At 33.0% G+C, this 23,090-nt stretch overlaps 1 protein-coding gene across 1 annotated transcript; it reads left to right on the top strand.

The window, feature by feature from the left end:
• Positions 1-2,322: 2,322 nt before the first annotated feature.
• LOC139887843 (receptor-like protein EIX2) lies at positions 2,323-5,454 on the top strand. Its single transcript, XM_071870895.1, has one exon. It carries the CDS (start codon positions 2,323-2,325, stop codon positions 5,452-5,454), a length of 3,132 nt encoding a protein of 1,043 aa, XP_071726996.1.
• Positions 5,455-23,090: the final 17,636 nt, after the last annotated feature.

Genomic DNA, 23,090 nt, shown 5'->3' with positions numbered 1-23,090 from the left:
TTTTAACTTTTTTTTTCTTGTTCAAAAAAAATTAATGCCATAGCCGAGACTCGAACCCGAGACCTCTCATTGACCCGACACCTCCCTAACCATCTGAACCATTCTGTTTTTCTGATTAAATGTGAGACCCGTAAATATATAACCCGTATTAATAATGTTTTTATTCCCTTCATCATTTTCTTCAAACCAATCGGCCCAAAACAATACTCAATCGTAATAATCAAAACGTTGAAATGGGTTTTAGGATTAACAAACAGAAACGATTTTACTGGAATGATCAAACACGAAAAGAAAGGAAACAAAAATAAAGAAACAGCAGAAGCAGAAGCTGTTCGTGAAAAAAAAAATATAAACTCAAATCGTGTTTTTGAAATTAAAGCTGTTTTAACCCACGATTCCTAAACAAAATATGTTGCAAATCTTTTATAGAAACTTTCTGAATCATCAATTTCAACAGAAACACTAAAACAAATACGAATTTCGCGATGAACAAAACGTTTGACTTTTACAACCGAAACTTTGACTCGTAAATTCGACTTTGATAACAAAAATTGGAAGTTGATATTTTACAGGAAGTTTCACTAGAGGATTCCTAACAGGACTGCATTATTACTTTTTGAAAATTGAATCGAATTCGAGGTTTTGGCAAAATGGGTCAAGAACAGAGGTGTCGATGGAAAAAAAATATTCCTGTTTAAATTCGATAAAAAAATAACTATAATAATAATAATAATAATAATAATAATAATAATAATAATAATAATAATAATAATAATAATAATAATAATAATAATAATAATAATAGTAATAATAATAATAATAATAATAATAATAATAATAATAATAATAATAATAATAATAATAATAATAATAATAATAATAATGAAACCGGGTTGTCACATTTGTTGTATTATTTCGATAAAAAAAAGTTAAAAAAAAGAAGAAAAAAGGAAAAAAAAAAGAATAAAAAAAGAACAGAAAAAAAAGAAAAGAAAAAAAAGAGAAAAATTCTATATTTTTATTTTTGCGCCAGTGGTCCCTCAGTTTTAGTTTTGCGCCGGTGGTCCCTTGTTTTAGTAAAAAGACGATTTTACCCTCACATGCATTGCACATGACCAGGTTAACGGAGCTTTTTAACAGAAATTTGACGGAGGGACGCCAATTGCAAAATTAAAATAACTCAGGGACGCTGATTGCCAAATTAAAAACTGAGGGACCAAACTAGCGATTTGGGGTATAATAGAGGGACCAACTGAGCAAAAAAGTCTTTCCATAAATAAATAAAAATAATAAGGTAGATTTTATTTATGCCCTTAACTTTTGCATATAAGACAAAAAGATAGGTAAAAAGGAAAATGGTAAAACTTTAAAGTAAAGAAAAAGTACATGTGACAGTCATTTTTTCTTAAACTGTATGTTTTTTGTCCGCGGACTATTAATATGGGAAGGATGGAGTACTAGTTTTAATGTATAAAAATCAAAAATCAAATAATTAAACTACTATTTCTTGCATAATCATTTTTAAAATATAACTATGTTAGGATTTTCACAATCTACCAACATACACATACACATGAACAGTTAAAATTATTGGATATAGATTTTTCTTGATGGATTCCACATAACAAGCTATGTTAAAAATGAAGAGGAAAGAGAAAAAACTAGTATTATATTTTCGCAAGATTAAAATGATTTACCATTTCATCATATTGCATTTGCAACTTGCAAGTGCAAATATTAAGAGTAGTGGGAGTGGTGGTATGTCACTTTCCCCCTCCGTCCCACACAAAGTGACTAGTCACCCACTCTCCTTGAACTTCACTTGGTCTAGTCTCCCCTATGTCAGTCGCATGGGCGACGAGGTTTACCCCTCTTTTTTTTTTTGCTTTTTTTTTTCAAAGGAATAATGTATTAAATATAATAAATATTATTTTAACACACTAACTAACACACTAACTAACATATGTCACCATCCCCACTTTTTTTGACTCAGCAAGTCACGCCTGACATTCAAGTGACCTCAGTCACCACTCCCGGTGCTCCACTCCCGGTGCTCTTAGAAGTCTATTTAGATCACTTGGACTTGGGTCAATATTTGTCTGGTTCCCATTCGTGTCTACATAAAGTGGTCCTCTAACTTTTAGTGAAGGTAGAGTTAGGGACCCAGCTGCCACTTATTTTTTAGTCGTTTACTTTCTTTTTTTTCCAATCGTTTACTTGAATGTTTGGAATTTGAATAAAGTGAAAGCAGCCCATAAACACTTAACAGTCTAAAGTAATATCTCAAATTCCATTGCAAGTTGAAAAACAAAATCAACAGACATGTGTTCTAATTTTTCATTTCCTTACTCCTCTTGTTACTACTTGTGCTTACTTCTATTGTTGTTCCCTTTATGCTTCTCAAATCAAAACTATGATGATGATGATGATGTATTATGTATAGATGGCGAAAAACAAGCACTTCTTGAGTTCAAATATGGGCTCGTTGATGAAGCGAATAAACTTGCTTCTTGGGATGATGACGCGAGTGATTGCTGCAGATGGACTGGAATTGTTTGTGACAACGTTACCGGTCATATTCAAGGACTTCACCTTGCTGGAGATGGGCTGGACAGCTGGTTGAGTGGGATTTTAAGTCCGTCCATTATGCATCTGAAGCAACTCAGGCATTTAGACTTGAGTGGCAATGCTTTTGAAGGGATTATCCCCCCTCAATTAGGAAATCTTTCGGAATTAAACTTCCTTTCTCTTGGAACACCTTTCATTGAACCTACTACCACCGTGAATAATATGCAATGGTTGTCAAGTCTTCGTCAATTGCATTACCTTGATATGAGTGGTGTAGACCTTAGAAAAGCAAACGATTGGTTTCAGGTGATTAACGCCCTTCCTTCTTTGGACCGACTACATTTGGCTGGTAGTCGAGTCTCTATACATCCACACGCTCCTAGTCGTAATATTACATCACTTTCATTCCTTGATCTTTCTAATAACAATATTAGTAGTTCTATGGGACAGTGGATATTTAGTATACATAGTCTTGTTTCGTTGGAATTATGGAACTGTAGTTATCTTGATGATGGCACTATGCCGAGAAGTATTGACAGCTATCGCAATTTGACTTATCTACAGTACTTAAATGTCGGTTGGAGCTATATTGGGGGTTCTTCATTAGTGCTTGAAGGTATTTTTAAAAATGTAGGTAGTAATCTCATTTCTTTAGATATTAGTTATTGTGACATTACAAGTTCAAATCTCGATTCTTTTCACAACTTGACCTCTATTCGTAGCCTTGATCTGTCAAATAATCAACTAAGCAAGACAATACCTAAATCTTTGGGTAACTTTTGTAATTTGAGAAAGATTAATTTGTCATATAACAACTTTTCAGACGTTACTTTGACAAGCCTTTTTCAAAGTTTTCTCGACTGCAAGTCCCCTCTTTTGGAGTCATTTTCCATGTTCAATTCAGATGTTTATGGTCATCTACCAAGTCAACTTGAACAACTGAAACGTTTGAGGCACCTAACACTATACGATAACAATATTGGTGGTATAATTCCAGATTCCATAGGACGCCTATCTTCTCTTAGGTCACTTGATCTTAGTGGCAATCGAATATCAGGTCCTATTCCATACTCGATGGGGCGATTATCATCATTGGAAATGTTAGATCTTTCTTCTAACCATCTGAATGGCAACCTTCCTCATAGCCTCGGTCAACTTACAAAACTGGATTCTATTGATATTTCTTCTAACCAATTGAATGGGAGCCTTCCGGATAGCCTCGGTCAGCTTACGAAACTGGATAATTTAGATTTTTCTTCGAATCTATTGACCGGTGTCGTGACAGAAGCTCACTTTGCCAAATTAGAAAATTTAAAACTTTTAGAGGGAAGTGGAAACAACTTAACCTTGAGGCTGAGACTTGCAAATTTGATTCTCCCTTTTCAGATAGAGTACTTGTATTTGAGATCTTGGGTTTTAGGGCCTGAATTCCTATCGTGGCTTCAAACGCAAACGAGTTTACGTCAACTCGATGTAAGCAATACAGGCATTTCTTCACCCATGCCGCACTCGTTTTTGACATCATTCCCCAATCTAAACTTTTTAGATATGTCAAAAAATCGTCTCCGAGGAGAGTTAACGTTGTTGAATATGACTGCAGAACTGTATTCACTCGACTTAAGTTCTAACGAATTTAGAGGAAAATTACCCAAACTCACAAATATTTCAGTTCCAACAATTTTAGATCTATCGAATAACTTCTTTGAGGGCTCGTTACATCAATTTTTGTGTTCCAAAGGTACGAAAGGGGCGGAAGATCTTTTTTTGGAAAATAATAATCTGTCAGGCTTCATTCCTGATTGCTGGGATAAATGGCAGATATTGAATTCTATAAACTTAGAGAATAACAATCTGTCTGGTAAGATTCCAAGAACTTTAGGCCTTTTGGGTCAGCTAGAAGCATTAAACATGAACAGAAACAAGCTCTCAGGAACATTACATTCTGTAATGAACTTGACAAGCTTAGGGATCCTCCAACTTGGTAGAAATGAACTTGTTGGAACCATTCCATTAGGGCTTAGAAAATTTTCTAATTTGAGGCTTCTTAACCTTAGATCCAACAATCTTGATGGGAATGTTTCTCGCGAGCTTTGTAATCTTACATCCATTCAGATCTTGGACCTTGCTAACAACAGGTTGTCTGGAGATATTCCAAGATGCTTTAATAAATTTAGTGTCTTAACCGGGGAAGCACATATGGAGGGAACATTCACGATATCCACGTTAAGTGCAATTCGCATGTCAAAAAATGTTAGCATTACTGAGTCATTAGTAATGAAGGGACGAGAGGACACATATAGTACTATTCTTGGATTTGTGATGTTGTTGGACTTGTCAAATAACAACTTTTCAGGAAACATCCCAAATGAGTTAACAAGCCTCATAAAGTTAGAATCATTAAACTTATCAAGAAATCAATTGACGGGAAGAATCCCAGAGAAGATTGGAGACATGAAAGCACTTGAAACATTTGATTTATCACTCAACAAGCTTTCTGGAGAACTTCCCATGAGCTTGTCAACCATGAATTTCTTGATTAGCTTCAACGTGTCCTACAACAACTTAACAGGGAAAGTTCCATCAGGTACTCAGATTCAGAGCTTCGATGAGTCCAGCTTCATTGGAAACAATCTTTGGGGAGGCCCACTTAGTGATCCTTGTGTACCAGTTGCTACAGACCAACAAGATGATGATGGATCACATGGAGTGGACTGGGGCTTCATTGTTAGCTTGATTTCTGGATTTATTGTTGGTTTTTGGATGCTTTTGGCTCCGCTGATTGTCAGCAAAGCATGGAGAATTGCTTATTTTGGTTTCCTGATTAAACTCTGGTATATGGTTTATGATGCTATGTATAAGTATTGTTTCAACATGTTCTTAAAGTAATTTGAAAATGTTGTGATGTCTTAATATGTTTATATTTACTTACAAATACAAAAAACTTGTATGTTACTAGTTTGTATTGATATGATTACTGTGACGACCCGGACTTTTCCGGCTTTATGAAATTAATATTTACATGATTTAATGATTCCGACATGATAAGCAATTAAAATTAAATTTGATAAGTCTTACACGTTTGAAAAGAGTTTTATACATACAATTGTCCACCATTTTATTTCGACGATTCACGAACATCATTACATGTAATATATATATATATATATATATATATATATATATATATATATATATATATATATATATATATATATATATATATATATATATATATATATATATATATATATAACTTGAAAATACAATAATTAAGTATCTCATTAAATATATTAACCAAGTATTACACATACATTTTCCATACTACAAACTTACGAGTTTTTGAACAAAATATATATATGATATTTAACGACGTAACTAGACTTATATTAAAATGTATTTATATATAATGTATTATGAATATAAATACATACTTAAAAGACTTGAATACACATCTTAACATACATACATTTATGAAAGATAGCTATATTCATATTCCTGTTCGTTTTCATCAAGAATTTTACTCGTATTTATATAGTATAACTCTAAAAACGAATACAAGACTTGAACTTTTTGAACTTGTTTTGAAAACTTGACATATTAAGGAGTCTATAGCAACTTGAAACACTAAAATCCATGTAGTAACGAAGAAGTTATGAACCAAACAAAATCTGCCAGGATTAACGTTGTATACTTAAAATACATAACTTAAAAATTATGATCTTAGCTATTTTTAAGATCATACGGACTATTATTATGACGAATATTGGACTGTTTGGACATATTTGACTATTTTGGACACATGACTTGGACTACTAACATAAATATGTTAAAATGTATTATATAAGTATTATATATCTATTATATGAGCTTGTTTTATTTTTATGACATGTTATGTTTGTATTATTATCTGATTTATATTATTGTTATAGGTTCGCGAATCCAAGGACGTCGGTGCATAATTTTTATAAGTTGCAATCTATTATTCTCTTCTTTTATACCGTGAGTTACAGTCTCATTTTTAATATATATAAATGTTTTTGGGATGAGAATACATGCTATTTTTAATGTTTTATAAAATAGACACAAGTATTAAATATTCTACGATTGAGATTATATCATTGAAATATCCCTATTTTGCTCGGTAACTTAGTTACTAGTGATGGTACTAGTAAGCGTGAATTCTAAAGGTAGACCTATCGTGGTTTGACAACCTCATCCGGATTACGAATGTTTAGTACTTCGAGGTTGGTACACTTGATGAGACGACCCGTCCTGTAACGACCCGTCAAAATCGCTATTGACGCGACACGTTAATCATTGATTCAACGGTGAGGTTTTGACCTCTATATGATACGTTTTGATAAAATATTGCATTCATTAAAATAAGTGACTTTCTAAACATAGAAAGTTATAAACATATGGGCGAGTGCTTAGGTATAAGCAAAACCCCGAAATACATAAGTCTTTAATTTACAGGTTGACATCACAGTCCAATTATTTATTACACAACGCAGTTTTATTTTGAATGCAATAAACTTTGTACAAAGCATGAGAGACTCCATGCAGGCAACAAGCACATCACAGCGGAAGCATTCTAAGGACCTGAGAATAAAACATGCTAAAAGGTCAACACGAATGTTGGTGAGTTATAGGTTTAATTGCTCGAGTCATAAACATATATAAAGATAGACCACAAGATTTCATCAAAAGTTTATCAATAGATTCTATGTAACAGAGCACCCTGGTAACTAAACTTAACGCTATAGTGATAATTACCCCATTCGTTTTAATACACGCAAACCAACGTGTCTTAAACTCAAATAACATACGTCCGTTAAAAGGCTAGCGCTCTAGCTCGGACGGGGATGTCAAGCCCTATGGATCCATATACAATTATTCGCGCCCACCAGTCCATATCCTATGTACTGGCAGCTACTAGTTACCAAAGCTAAGGGATTTTCAGTTTAACTCAGTGTAGAATTTAGTATGTACTTGTGTCTTATCGCGTTTAAAATAAATTGCATGTATTCTCAGCCCAAAAATATTTAAAGTATTTAAAAAGGGAGACTATAACTCACAGTTCAATATTGAGACTCAATATTGTAGGCAAATTGCGTAGACGTAATGATGGTAGATGACTGTATGGTTGGCCTTGGATTCAAGAACAATACCTCGAACAATACCCAATATTTCCTTAGCTTAAAGCGGTTTGAAACCCGAATTAAAACACCCTCGTATATACCTTATTATTATTAAACTTAAATTATAATTAAAATTATAATTATAAATATTGTTTACAAAAAAAAGAGTGTGAGATTTTACGTCGAACAAGCTGGCCTTTTATAGGCATATTTCCTGAATTTAGTCCCCATGCGATCGCATGGGTTTTAAGTGCTTTTGCCATGCGATCGCATGGCCGCCTGAACCCCTTTTGTTTGCTAGTTTGTCGACATCAAATAGTGTTTACTGTAGCCCATGCGATCGCATGGGTTTTCAGTGTTTTTGCCATGCGATCGCATGGCCGCCTTATCCGTTTTTGTTTGCTAGTTCGTCGACATCAAATAGTGTTACTGTAGCAAAGTCGTTTTTACAGTAGCAATTAGTGTTTTACTTGTACATCTTATAATATATATATATATATATATATATATATATATATATATATATATATATATATATATATATATATATATATATATATATATTTACATAATATTAAATCATATAGAGAATTGGTTTAAATTAGTCGAAATTTTTCGAGTCATTACAGTACCTCCCCGTTAAAGAAAATTTCGTCCCGAAATTTCGAGTAGTACCTGTTTTATGAGCGATATCAGTGAACAAATGTGGATACTTTTGCTTCATTTGATCCTCACGTTCCCAAGTAAACTCGGGTCCTCGTCTAGCGTTTCAACGAACTCTAACTATCGGTATTTTGCTTTGTTTTAATTGTTTGACCTCACGGTCCATGATTTCAACCGGTTCTTCAATAAAATGGAGTTTATCATTTATTCGTATTTCGTCAAGAGGAATTACGACATCCTCTTCAGCTAAACATTTCTTCAAATTTGACACGTGAAATGTGTCGTGAACACTACTAAGTTCTTGCAGTAGCTTTAATCGATAAGCAACTGCTCCAATTCTTTCGGTGATTTCAAAGGGTCCTACGTACCTAGGACTTAGCTTTCCTCGTTTACCGAATCGTACAACACCTTTCCAGGGTGACACTTTCAACATGACTTTGTCGCCCACTTGAAATTCTAGCAGTTTTCTTCTTACATCAGCATAACTCTTTTGGCGACTCATGGTCGTTTTCAATCGCTGTTTATATATATTAATTGAGATTGATATTTACATGATTAAATGTTTCCAACATGTTAAACAATCAAACTGGTTAAGACTTTATTAATTGAAATATGTTTCATATAGACAATTGACCACCCAAGTTGACCGGTGATTCACGAACGTTAAAACTTGTAAAAACTATATGATGACATATATATGGATATATATATATATATATATATATAGTTAACATGATAATATGATAAGTAAACATATCATTAAGTATATTAACAATGAACTACATATGTAAAAACAAGACTACTAACTTAATGATTTTTAAACGAGACATATATGTAACGATTATCGTTGTAAAGACATTTAATGTATATATATCATATTAAGAGATATTCATACATGATAATATCATGATAATATAATAATTTAAAATCTCATTTGATATTATAAACATTGGGTTAACATCATTTAACAAGATCGTTAACCTAAAGGTTTCAAAACAACACTTACATGTAACGACTAACGATGACTTAACAACTCAGTTAAAATGTATATACATGTAGTGTTTTAATATGTATTTATACACTTTTTAAAGACTTCAATACACTTATAAAAATACTTCTACTTAACAAAAGTGCTTACAATTACATCCTCGTTCAGTTTCATCAACAATTCTACTCGTATGCACCCGTATTCGTACTCGTACAATACACAGCTTTTAGATGTATGTACTATTGGTATATACACTCCAATGATCAGCTCTTAGCAGCCCATGTGAGTCACCTAACATATGTGGGAACCATCATTTGGCAACTAGCATGAAATATCTCATAAAATTACAAAAATATGAGTAATCATTCATGACTTATTTACATGAAAACAAAATTACATATCCTTTATATCTAATCCATACACCAACGACCAAAAACACCTACAAATACTTTCATTCTTCAATTTTCTTCATCTAATTGATCTCTCTCAAGTTCTATCTTCAAGTTCTAAGTGTTCTTCATAAATTCTACAAGTTCTAGTTACATAAAATCAAGAATACTTTCAAGTTTGCTAGCTCACTTCCAATCTTGTAAGGTGATCATCAAACCTCAAGAAATCTTTGTTTCTTACAGTAGGTTATCATTCTAATACAAGGTAATAATCATATTCAAACTTTGGTTCAATTTCTATAACTATAACAATCTTATTTCAAGTGATGATCTTACTTGAACTTGTTTTCGTGTCATGATTCTGCTTCAAGAACTTCGAGCCATCCAAGGATCCGTTGAAGCTAGATCCATTTTTATCTTTTCCAGTAGGTTTATCCAAGGAACTTAAGGTAGTAATGATGTTCATAACATCATTCGATTCATACATATAAATCTATCTTATTCGAAGGTTTAAACTTGTAATCACTAGAACATAGTTTAGTTAATTCTAAACTTGTTCGCAAACAAAAGTTAATCCTTCTAACTTGACTTTTAAAATCAACTAAACACATGTTATATATCTATATGATATGCTAACTTAATGATTTAAAACCTGGAAACACGAAAAACACCGTAAAACCGGATTTACACCGTCGTAGTAACACCGCGGGCTGTTTTGGGTTAGTTAATTAAAAACTATGATAAACTTTGATTTAAAAGTTGTTATTCTGAGAAAATGATTTTTATTATGAACATGAAACTATATCCAAAAATTATGGTTAAACTCAAAGTGGAAGTATGTTTTCTAAAATGGTCATCTAGACGTCGTTCTTTCGACTGAAATGACTACCTTTACAAAAACGACTTGTAACTTATTTTTCTGACTATAAACCTATACTTTTTCTGTTTAGATTCATAAAATAGAGTTCAATATGAAACCATAGCAATTTGATTCACTCAAAACGGATTTAAAATGAAGAAGTTATGGGTAAAACAAGATTGGATAATTTTTCTCATTTTAGCTACGTGAAAATTGGTAACAAATCTATTCCAACCATAACTTAATCAACTTGTATTGTATATTATGTAATCTTGAGATACCATAGACACGTATATAATGTTTCGACCTATCATGTCGACACATCTATATATATTTCGGAACAACCATAGACACTCTATATGTGAATGTTGGAGTTAGCTATACAGGGTTGAGGTTGATTCCAAAATATATATAGTTTGAGTTGTGATCAATACTGAGATACGTATACACTGGGTCGTGGATTGATTCAAGATAATATTTATCGATTTATTTCTGTACATCTAACTGTGGACAACTAGTTGTAGGTTACTAACGAGGACAGCTGACTTAATAAACTTAAAACATCAAAATATATTAAAAGTGTTGTAAATATATTTTGAACATACTTTGATATATATGTATATATTGTTATAGGTTCGTGAATCAACCAGTGGCCAAGTCTTACTTCCCGACGAAGTAAAAATCTGTGAAAGTGAGTTATAGTCCCACTTTTAAAATCTAATATTTTTGGGATGAGAATACATGCAGGTTTTATAAATGATTTACAAAATAGACACAAGTACGTGAAACTACATTCTATGGTTGAATTATCGAAATCGAATATGCCCCTTTTTATTAAGTCTGGTAATCTAAGAATTAGGGAACAGACACCCTAATTGACGCGAATCCTAAAGATAGATCTATTGGGCCTAACAAACCCCATCCAAAGTACCGGATGCTTTAGTACTTCGAAATTTATATCATATCCGAAGGGTGTCCCGGAATGATGGGGATATTCTTATATATGCATCTTGTTAATGTTGGTTACCAGGTGTTCACCATATGAATGATTTTTATCTCTATGTATGGGATGTGTATTGAAATATGAAATCTTGTGGTCTATTGTTACGATTTGATATATATAGGTTAAACCTATAACTCACCAACATTTTTGTTGATGTTTGATGTTATGCGAGGTGTATACGAAATAGTTTATATTTTACTAGGAAAAACTATTAAATACGATACAATTTTACACAAGATATTTATTTATTTATAGAATGGATATACTTAAACCTTGCTACAACACTTATAGGCAGTGTACCTAATCGTAAAGTAGTGTAGTTTTTAGTAAGTCCGGTTCGTTCCACAGGGAAATCTTTAAACAAAGCTCAACGCTATATTAGTTTACTTTTATAAAAATACAAACATATATATAAGTAATATTATTATTATAAAGGGGGTTTTTACCGTTTAATGACCGGTTTGTCGATTTTAAGACTTTAGTCGCAGTTAAAACCTAATGTAAAATATAAATACAAGACTTAAATTAAAGCGTAAAGTAAATAACGATAATGAAATTGCGAATAATAAAAGTGCGATAAAATAAACTTGCGATAATTAAAAAGTACGATAATTAAAAGTGCGATTAAATAACAATAAATAAAATTGCGATAATTAGAAGTGCAATTAAATATAAAATAAAGGAAATTAAATATGAAATAAAAGAATTATGCTTATTTAAACTTCCGTAATCATGATGTTTGACGTGTTGATTTTAGTTTTATGCCCCATGGGTTAATTGTCCTTTGTCCTGGATTATTTAATATGTCCGTCTGGTTTTTGTCCATAACAGTCCATCAGTCATAAATATAAAGTGCGAGTGTCCTTGTCAAATTATTATTATACCCGAAGTTAAATATTCCAACTAATTGGGGATTCGAATTGTAACAAGGTTTTAATACTTTGTTTAATGAATACACCAGGTTATCGACTGCGTGTAAACCAAGGTTTTACTACTTTGTTAACAATTACACCAATTACCCTTGAATGTAATTTCACCCCTGTTTTAATTATTCTAGTGGCTATTAATCCATTCCCGTGTCCGGTTAAGTGAACGATTATTCGTACATATAAATACCCCGCCCATCGTGTCCGATCGAGTGTATATGGTAATTTATAGGGACGCCCAATTGTAAATCTTTATATTAACATTAACAAACTTTCATTTAGTTAAACAAATATAAAGCCCATTAATAGCCCATAGTCTAATTTCCACAAGTGTCGTTCTTTTGTCCAAACCCCAATTATGGTACAAAGCCCAATTACCCAATTTTAGTGATTAGCCCAACATCATGATTACTTCGGATTAAATAAGCATAATAATAACTTAGCTACGAGACATTAATATAAAAAGGTTGAACATAACTTACAATGATTAAAAATAGCGTAGCGTTACACGGACAGAATTTCGACTTACACCCTTACAACATTCGCTAACATACCCTTATTATTAGAATTAAAATTAAAATTAAAATATAAATTATATATATATATATCGTTTACGTATGATAAGAGAAGAAAAAGATTATGAAAAATGATCAGAATTCGGTTTGCTTTATAGGCAGAGTCGATTTTTGGGGCTCCGCGACTCGCGGTAAAATCCTCTTCAAACTCCGCGAGTCGCGGAGAATGAATTTACAGCTCAGTCCTTGGAGTCTTTCTCTGCCGACGGTTTTTTATTTATAAATATAATATATATATAATTAATATAATTAATTATATATTATATTATATTTATATACATAGTTAACTTGTAATTTTTAGTCCGTTGCGTCGAGCGTTAAGAGTTGACTCTGGTCCCGGTTCCGGATTTTCGAACGTCCTTGCGTACAATTTTATATTTTGTACTTTGCGTTTTGAATCTTGTACTCTTGTAATTTCGAGACGTTTCTTATCAATAATTGGAACCTTTTTGATTGTCTTTTGTACTTTTGAGGTTTTTGGTCGTTTGCGTCTTCAATTCGTCGAATCTGTCTTTTGTCTTCACCTTTTATTATTTAAACGAATATTACTTGTAAATAGAACAATTGCAACTAAAAGCTTGTCTTTCTTGAGGAATAATGCTATGAAATATATGTTCGTTTTTAGCATTATCAAATATTCCCACACTTGAGCGTTGCTTGTCCTCAAGCAATATTGTCTTGAAATACTAGAATCACTTCTTTATTCTTCACACTTTGTACATCAGTGATTTCTCTACGGCGGTATAAACAATGGTAGTAACGATATGGTTTACAGTCCCACATGACTATAAAAATTTAGATCCATTAAGGAAATTGGATCTTTATGAAAACATTTGATCTTTTGAAAATTAAATCTAGTTTTTACCCTAGATAAGTTTTCCGGGATAACCCTTTACCGGTATTTGCAAAATATTTTTGTGGGTTTGGTGGGTTTCAGATTTGAAAATTTTAGCTCAACACTTATGGTTTTGTGTCACCCACTTGCTAACCTTGTATTAGGAAAGCAACACGTCCAGTTTACTTGTTCCGTATATTACCTTTCGGCAAACTACTGTCCGGTTGTAAAGGAAAGCGTTGAACAAGCAACTGTTAAGGCAATGTCCCGTGACATGCTTTTGATTATGGTCTATAACGTGTCGGACGCAATTACTATCCTTGGTAGGAGCAATAGTAAAGCTCACCCTTATAATTTTTCGGTCTGGCACAAGGTCCTGTCTTTGACCATGCTATGCAACCACCGTTCTTACGGTTGACACCCGATTTAGTTCAGGTGACCTAATGAATTCCAGGTGAATTCCTAGGATTTTACGTTCAATGGTAATGAACGCATTGAAAATAGGGTTTTCAGAAAACAAATCGGTTTGTAATTTTGATCAAAATATTTTCTCGTTCAAGCTCGAGTTTAGATATCATTGAATTCCATGAGTTTGAATTCTCAATCTTTAGGGTCAATCTCTAGGATTGAGTAATATCAGTCTTAAAAGCTGATTTTTAATCTTTAAGGAGATTATCCTTTCTGGGGATCTGATTCATTAGTCTTATCCAGCTAATTTGCATGGTGCCCCCCCATTGTACGAGATAAATCCTTCTCATGGTTAGGATAAATCTGACCACTTGGCAACCCTGTTTAATGCTGAGGTCCGTGGATTTCCTGCTGATTTTAGTGATGACTTTTCTAGATTTTTCGTCAACCTACAGCTGGTCTGGACGACAACTTCATGACCTAAATCAAGAAGCGCGTTTCTTTTTCGGAAGACTTTACTTCCTTTTAATGATGGAATTGATTCATCGTGTAGATCCATCTCTTCTTTTCTTTTATCGGGTAAAACAGTTTAGTTTAGTCCAAAGCAAGAGTATTTTCAGTTATTTGTTACAGATATATGTGACATATGTTTAAGATAACTTGGTAAATTTTCCCACACTTGGCTTTTATTTTCCTTTTTATCGTCCTCTATTCCATTTTAAATGAATTTTAACATTTTAGTTTGTTTCTTAATTTATGTCCTTTCCGAGGTAACAATAATTTCGGTGTTAAAACCTAGTTTTATCGTTCATAAATATGTATAAACATGATTTTGAATTCATTTAATTGAAAATTTTTAAAAATTTTACTAGAATTGGGTAGTTAGTATATAAGACTAGGGCTGTTCTTTTTTTTTTTAGAGAGCACTAGATTCTAATACAACTACTGCTTTACTAGTATTTTTAATGGTAACCAAGTGTATAAAGTAAAAATTTTTTTAATCCGAAAGAATTTAACTTTAAAATCCGAAAGAATTTAACTTTAAAATCCGAAAGAATTTAACCCCTTCCCACACTTAAGATCTTGCAATTCCCTCATTTGCAAGAAATCAGCAACAATTTAAATTATTGAGGGTGATTTGTGTGAAAATGATTAAATTTATACCAAAGTTTCCAAATATATTGGCGTTTGTTTGCTGAATGATAAATGGTGCACATCATTTGTTCATTCCGTCTTGTTGTTATTTCACATATATTTTGCATCTTGTCGTCAAAATTAGTTGCTTTTGCTGAACTTAATGCCAGTCTTTGAAAATGCGTTGTTTTACCCTGTTGTGTACATAAGATAAACTGCAAACATATATACATATTTTTGAAGTTTGGTATATTACCCCACATTCAAAAATTATTAAAATATAAGAATAAAAGTTAGATAATTATAAAAATGATTACAATATTAACAAAAGTATTAAACGTATCAATAATTACAAATTACAAAATAAAAAAAAAAATAATAAGTAAACTAAGGATGATATTGGTACCAATAGGGGTTCCAGGCATAACCATAAGTGCTATAGAATGCTTCGACAGGGTCATACGTAGGATATGGTGGCTGCATCTCTATAGACCAAGGAGGGAAGATGGGTTTCGGTGTAGGAATATAGTTTCTACCTATATGTTGGCAATGAGCTATGATCTGGTTCTGATGAACTTGCCAATCTTCAAATGCTCTCTGTCTAGCATTTTCGTATTCCTGAGAAGCTATAAACCTATGCATTTCTTGCATCTCATTCCCCCCTCCTACATTACCTTGTTGTTGGTTTCTCTCCACCTGTGGATGTCTACCATGGTATCGTACTGCGGCGTTATTTCGCCTCTTCAAAACTTTCGCACCATGGTATACATTTAAACCTATAGTATCGCGGGGTTCTGGTTCTTCTACTAATAATCCCCCCCGACTTATATCCACACCGAGATATTCACCAATCAAAGTAATAAAAATACCACCTCCTATTATGCTATGTGGTCGCATCCCCCGAACCATAGCTGATAAATAATAACCCACACAATATGGTATACTTACAGCGCTTTGTGGGTCTCGAATACACATATGGTAAAACAAATCTTGTTCATTTACTTTTTCCTTGTTCTTACCCCTTTGTGTAATCGAATTAGCTAAAAATCTATGTATCACTCTTAATTCGGCTCTATCTATATCCAAATAAGAGTAATTTCCCCCTTTGAAACGGTGATGGCTTGTCATTTGACTCCACACACCGTGTGTATCAAAATTTTCATCTATCTTTCTACCGTTTAGTATCAATCCTCTACAATCGGCAGACGCTAACTCCTCAGGCGTATATATACGTAAAGCCTGAGCCATGTCCAGTAAAGACATGTGGCGCATCGAACCGCCTAACAAAAATCTAATAAAAGAACGATCGGTTAAACTAGCTACCCGATCATTCAACTCTATACTACATAACAATTCTTCACACCATACTTTATATACAGGTCTACGTATGGTGAATAAACATATCCAGTCATTAAAAGAAGAATTACCATACCTCTGTACAAGTAATTCCCTAATTGGCCCGGCCAATTCTACAGCTTCTAAGGGTCCCCATTCTATGCCCCTCGGTACCTCAACAACCTTAGAATGAAGAGTATGCAAACCCCTTTGATATTTTGGATAATCTATCCAAAGTCTGTCAAATCTCAGGTTCGGGTGCAACTCTTCCAAGTGCATATCAGAAAAGGTCATGACTGGATGAGGTATATCCTGCTTGTAGTAGTTATCCACCTCCTGTTGTTCCAAATTCTCAGCAGGAGCATTGCGGGCTTGGGATGAAGATTCACTCCTTTCATTCTGCAAAACACATCAAACACAATTTTTGTGCATCCAAATATGCATTAGTGTCAGCAAAATCATCAATCAAAATAATTACAATGACATTATCAATTTATATCAAACTTAAGCTCATTTTCACATTTTCATCAAATCTACACTTTTTCAAATAAGCATATACGAAAATGTTCGCCAAGTTCATAAGCATTCAACTCAAATAACATGTCAAAATAATCATTACTAGCAATTAAACAAGTCTCAAATGGCATTATCTTTCAAAAATCAAGTTCATGAATTTTAGATTTGAAAAAGTCCACTTTAATTCTCAAAATCAAGTTTAGGCTCAAAGTTTGGATCATTTAACTACCTAGACATGTTACACTACTCAATTTAGCAACAATTCATGACAAAAATCGGCCATAACCTGTTTATATCAAAAAGCCCCAAATTGCTCAAGAACACAAACCCTAGATTACTCAAAATTTGAAGTTTAAGGCTTCTAATCATGTTAAACATCATCAATCTAGGTTATACAAGCATAATACATAAATAATTTAAGCTTAATTACACTAAAAAGCATCAAAATCAAATTGGGGAAAAATTTGCTCAAGAACACCAAATTTCGGATTAAATGGTGTTTAGGTGTAGAAATTTACCGTTTTTCTTGAGTAATTCTTAGATAGCATCCTTCTCAACATGATTTTAGCAAAAGATTTGGTGATTAACGGTTAAAAATTGTGATTTTTTTGGGGTGTTTTTGGGTGGTTTTTCGGAGTTTTTTTCGCAGCAGTTTTTGAGTTTGTGGAGTGTGAAACTGAGCTGTTGCAGCTCTTATTTTTTTTTCTGTAATCCGACTCCTCCGCGAGTCACGGGGATTTACCCTCCAAACTCCGCGAGTAGCGGAGTTTGGTATATATATATTTTTTTTTTATAATCATTAACTTATTAAAATAATTAAGTAATTAATTTTAAAATTTTGTTTCCCTTGTTATTTAGGACGAGGTCGTTTCGGATCGATGTCCTAGTCCGTCCTTCGACAAAATTTTAAAATTTGTCTTTTTGTAGCGATTGTTTTAAAAGCTAAGATTTTTGGGTTTTTTTCAATGTTTTTGGCATACTTTAATTCAATAAGATTAAAAATAATGATAATAAAAGTTCTCGTCCCTCCCTCGGGTAAAGCAATTTCGGTTCAAAGATCTAGTCTTCAACTTACGACGAATTTTAAAAATCATATTCTTAACTTAATGAGATAAAGTAAATTTTTGTTTTTAAATTCACACAACTTAAATATAAAATTCAAAATTAATATTAAAAATTCACACCAAACTTAAAATTTGAAATGCATAAAATTAAAAATTTATATTTTAAAAATTAAAAGTTCACACCAAACTTAATTTAAAAATTTATAAATTCATATCAAACTTATATTAATTTTTCAAATATTTACAATTTTAAATATATTGTTTTTACAAAGTTTACAATATTAATTTAAGATTTAAATATTAATTTTAAAAACATGGTAAAAATAAAATTAAAAATCTTTTTGTCTTTTTATCCCACTTTAATCAATCAAATATTATCAAAAATATGCGCCCCTCTTTTCGGTAAAGTAATTTCGGTTCCAAGACCTAATTTAACTCATGACGAATTTTTGAAATATTTTGGTTTGATTGATTAAAGATATTTATACCTTAAGAATAAACGTTAAATTTCGCAGTGATGTAATAAATTTTTGAATGATATCAATAATTTCGGTCGCCAAACCTAATTTTATTCAATACCAATTTAATACTTTTTAGCGAACAAATTAGCGTTTATTATCAAAAGGTTAAAAATAAAAATAAAAATAAAAACTGTAAAGACATACCTGTGAAATAGATTTCTTAGTTATATGATCTATCCCATTCATAAGATAGTCGGTTTAATTGGTTTTCCATGGCTACATAGGCGTAACCTCGAGCATTCAGTATCTTTTCTTCTAAACATATGAACGGTCCGTCTCTGCATAAAGTAACAAATTCGGTATTTGAATAGGTTTGATTATTTGAACATTTACCTCCATGTGACCATTTTCCGCATTTGTGACATCTTTCTAGGTGTCGTGCTCTTCTTTTCGCTGCGGATTTTGATTTTCCTTTACCAAATTGTAACTTATTATCTTCGCATCTGGATTCTTTTCTAACTCCGTCCATTCTTTCTCTGATTACTGATACTATTTCACTCGGGAGTATGTCATTATTACGTTTAGTGATCAAAGCGTGTAGCATTAGACCATGGTTTAGTTCACAGGCAGTCTTCATTTCGTAAAAACCTAAAAAAAATAAAAATTCAGAATGGGGGGAGAAGACTAGTTCTTTAGGGTCTGCTAGGGAAAGACCATTCGGGTTCCATTTTCGAGAACTACACGAAAACAGACAATCTAACTCTAACAAAAATACATATTATCCTTTAAAGACTTGGTTCTCCCCACACTTAGTTAGCTGTGGTGTCGAAATTGTGATTAACTTCGTTGTCGACTTCCATCGGACCATGTATGTAATGTTTAACTCTGTGACCATTAACTTTAAATTCAATCCCATTTGAATTTATCAATTCTATCGTTCCGTATGGGAAAACTCTTTTGACTATGAATGGTCCAGACCATCTTGATTTCAATTTTCCAGGAAATAGCTTGAATCGTGAATTGAAAAGAAGAACTCTGTCTCCTTCTTTAAATTCTTTTGAACTTCAGATTCTTTTATCATGCCATTTCTTCGTTCTTTCTTTATAGATTAACGAATTTTCGTATGCTTCATGTCTTAATTCTTCTAATTCATTTAGTTGACTTAATCGTAGACGTCCGGCTTCATGTAAATCAAGATTACATGTCTTCAAAGCCCAAAATGCTTTGTGTTCAATTTCTACTGGAAGATGACATGCTTTTCCATAAACAAGTCTAAAAGGTGTGGTTCCAATTGGAGTTTTGTAGGCTGTTCTAAAAGCCCAGAGTGCATCCTCCAATTTAATGGACCATTCCTTCGGATTTGATCCTACGGTTTTCTCTAGAATACGTTTTAAAGCTCGGTTGGTATTTTCAACTTGTCCACTTGTTTGTGGATGATATGCGGTGGAGATTTTATGAGTTACTCCATATCTTTTAAGAACTTTCTCAAGTTGATTATTACAGAAATGAGTACCCCGATCACTTATTAAAGCTTTCGGTGTTCCAAACCTTGCAAAAAGACGTTTTAAAAAGTTGACTACAACTCGTGCATCGTTAGTTGGGAGAGCTTGTGCTTCCGCCCATTTAGATACATAATCAATGGCTACGAGTATATATAGATTATTATTAGATTTTGGAAATGGACCCATAAAGTCAATACCCCAAATGTCAAATACTTCACATACTTGGATGACATTTTGTGGCATTTCATCACGTTGACTTATTTTTCCGGCCCTTTGACATGCATCACAGGATTTGCAAAGAAGGTGTGCGTCTTTGTAAATTGTAGGCCAATAGAATCCAGCTTCATAAACTTTTCTTGCTGTTAGTTGAGGCCCATAATGCCCTCCTGTTGGTCCTGTGTGACAATGGTTTAAAATTTTACTAGCTTCATCTCCAAATACACATCGGCGTATTATTCCATCGGGATAACTTTTAAACAGATGTGGATCTTCCCAAAAATAGTGTTTTATATCACTGAAGAATTTCTTTCGTCTTTGGTACGATAATCCTTTTTCAAGGAATCCACAAACTAAGTAGTTTGCATAGTCTGCAAACCATGGGATTTCTGTATAATCTATCTTCAATAGATATTCATCAGGAAAGTTGTCTTGTATGGCTGATTCATTTAGAACTTCTAATTCGGGATTTTCAAGACGAGAAAGATGATCAGCGGCGAGATTTTCTGCTCCTCTTTTATCTCGGATTTCAATATCAAACTCTTGTAAGAGTAAGATCCAACGGATTAATCTTGGTTTAGCATCTTGTTTTGAAAATAGGTATCTAAGAGCAGAATGGTCGGTATAGACCACCGTTTTTGCTAGAACGAGATATGATCGAAATTTGTCAAAAGCAAAGACAATAGCAAGGAGTTCTTTTTCAGTAGTTGTATAGTTCGTTTGTGCTCCTTGTAATGTCTTACTAGCATAATATATAGGTTGAAATCGTTTTTCAATCCTTTGTCCTAAAACGGCTCCCATTGCAAAATCACTTGCATCGCACATTAGTTCAAATGGTAGATTCCAATTTGGTGTTATCATGATTGGTGCATTAGTGAGTTTCTCTTTAAGAATATTAAAAGATTTGATACACTCATCTGAAAAGATGAATGGCGCATCCTTTTCTAGGAGTTTATTCATAGGAGTGGCAATTTTAGAAAAATCTTTTATGAAACGTCGGTAAAAACCGGCATGCCCTAGAAAACTCCTAACTCCTCTAACATTTGTGGGATGTGAAAGTTTAGCAATTACATCTACTTTAGCTCTATCCACTTCAATTCCTTCTTTTGAAATTTTATGTCCAAGAACGATGCCTTCTTTAACCATGAAATGGCATTTCTCCCAATTAAGTACTAGATTTGATTTTTCGCATCTAATTAGCATTCATTCCAGATTAACTAGACATGATTTAAATGTATCACCGAAGACTGAAAAGTCATCCATGAATACTTCCATGCATTCTTCTATCATGTCGTGAAAAATCGCCATCATACACCTTTGAAAGGTTGCAGGGGCGTTACAAAGTCCAAATGGCATGCGTTTGTAAGCAAAAGTACCATAAGGGCACGTGAATGTGGTTTTCTCTTGGTCTTCGGGTGCTATTGGAATTTGAAAATATCCGGAAAATCCATCTAGAAAACAATAGTAACTATTTCCGGCTAATCTTTCCAACATTTGATCTATGAAAGGTAAGGGAAAGTGATCTTTTCTGGTGGCGTCATTTAATTTTCTATAATCAATACATACACGCCATCCTGTTACAGTCCTAGTAGGAATAAGCTCATTTTTCTCATTTGTAATGACAGTCATGCCACCCTTCTTAGGTACGCATTGAACTGGGCTTACCCATGGACTATCAGAAATTTGATATATCAAACCTGCATCTAGCAGTTTAATAATCTCTTTCTTAACTACATCTTGCATATTAGGATTTAGTCTTCGTTGGCGTTGCACATACGTTTTATGACCTTCTTCCATAAGGATTTTATGTGTGCAATACGAAGGAATTATTCCTTTAATATCATGAATCTTCCATGCAATGGCTGGTTTATGAGCTTTCAACACAGAAATGAGTTGTGATTTCTCATTTTCAGTAAGAGAAGACGATATTATTACAGGTAATTCAGATTCACCATGTAAATAAGCGTATTCCAAATGGTTTGGAAGTGGCTTTAACTCTAATTTCGGAGGTTCTTCTATCGATGATTTATATCGATATCTGTCTTCTTCTTTTAGCATTTGAATTTCTTCTGTTGTTGGTTCATATCCATTAGCTATAAGTGTAGCTAACATTTCAGCTTCATCAATTGGTTCATTACCTTCTCCTAAAGAACATTCTCCTGTTCCTTGTAATTCTGGAAATTCTTCTAATAATTCTGCATGTGCATCTATAGTTTGAATATAATAACATGTATCATCTGCAGATTGTGGTTGTTGCATTGCTCTATCAACTGAAAAGGTAACACTCTCATCCTCTATACTTAGGGTCAGTTTCTTACCGAACACGTCTATCATTGCTTTAGCCGTGTTTAAGAATGGTCTTCCTAATATGAGAGGAACTTGAGAATCTTCTTCCATGTCCAGAACAACAAAATCTACTGGAAATACTAAAGTACCAACTTTAACTAGCATGTTCTCCATTATCCCTCTAGGATATTTTATTGATCTATCGGCTAGTTGTATGCTTA

The sequence above is a fragment of the Rutidosis leptorrhynchoides genome, chromosome 2 (assembly GCF_046630445.1).
Source record: "Rutidosis leptorrhynchoides isolate AG116_Rl617_1_P2 chromosome 2, CSIRO_AGI_Rlap_v1, whole genome shotgun sequence".
Taxonomy (NCBI): Eukaryota; Viridiplantae; Streptophyta; class Magnoliopsida; order Asterales; family Asteraceae; genus Rutidosis; species Rutidosis leptorrhynchoides.
The sequence above is the reverse complement of the archived record's forward strand: the minus strand, read 5'-3'. Positions and strand labels throughout refer to the sequence as shown.

Excerpts from the sequence above, each read along its gene's own strand:
- LOC139887843 (XM_071870895.1), top strand. The coding sequence starts at position 2,323 with ATGTGTTCTAATTTTTCATTTCCTTACTCCTCTTGTTACTACTTGTGC.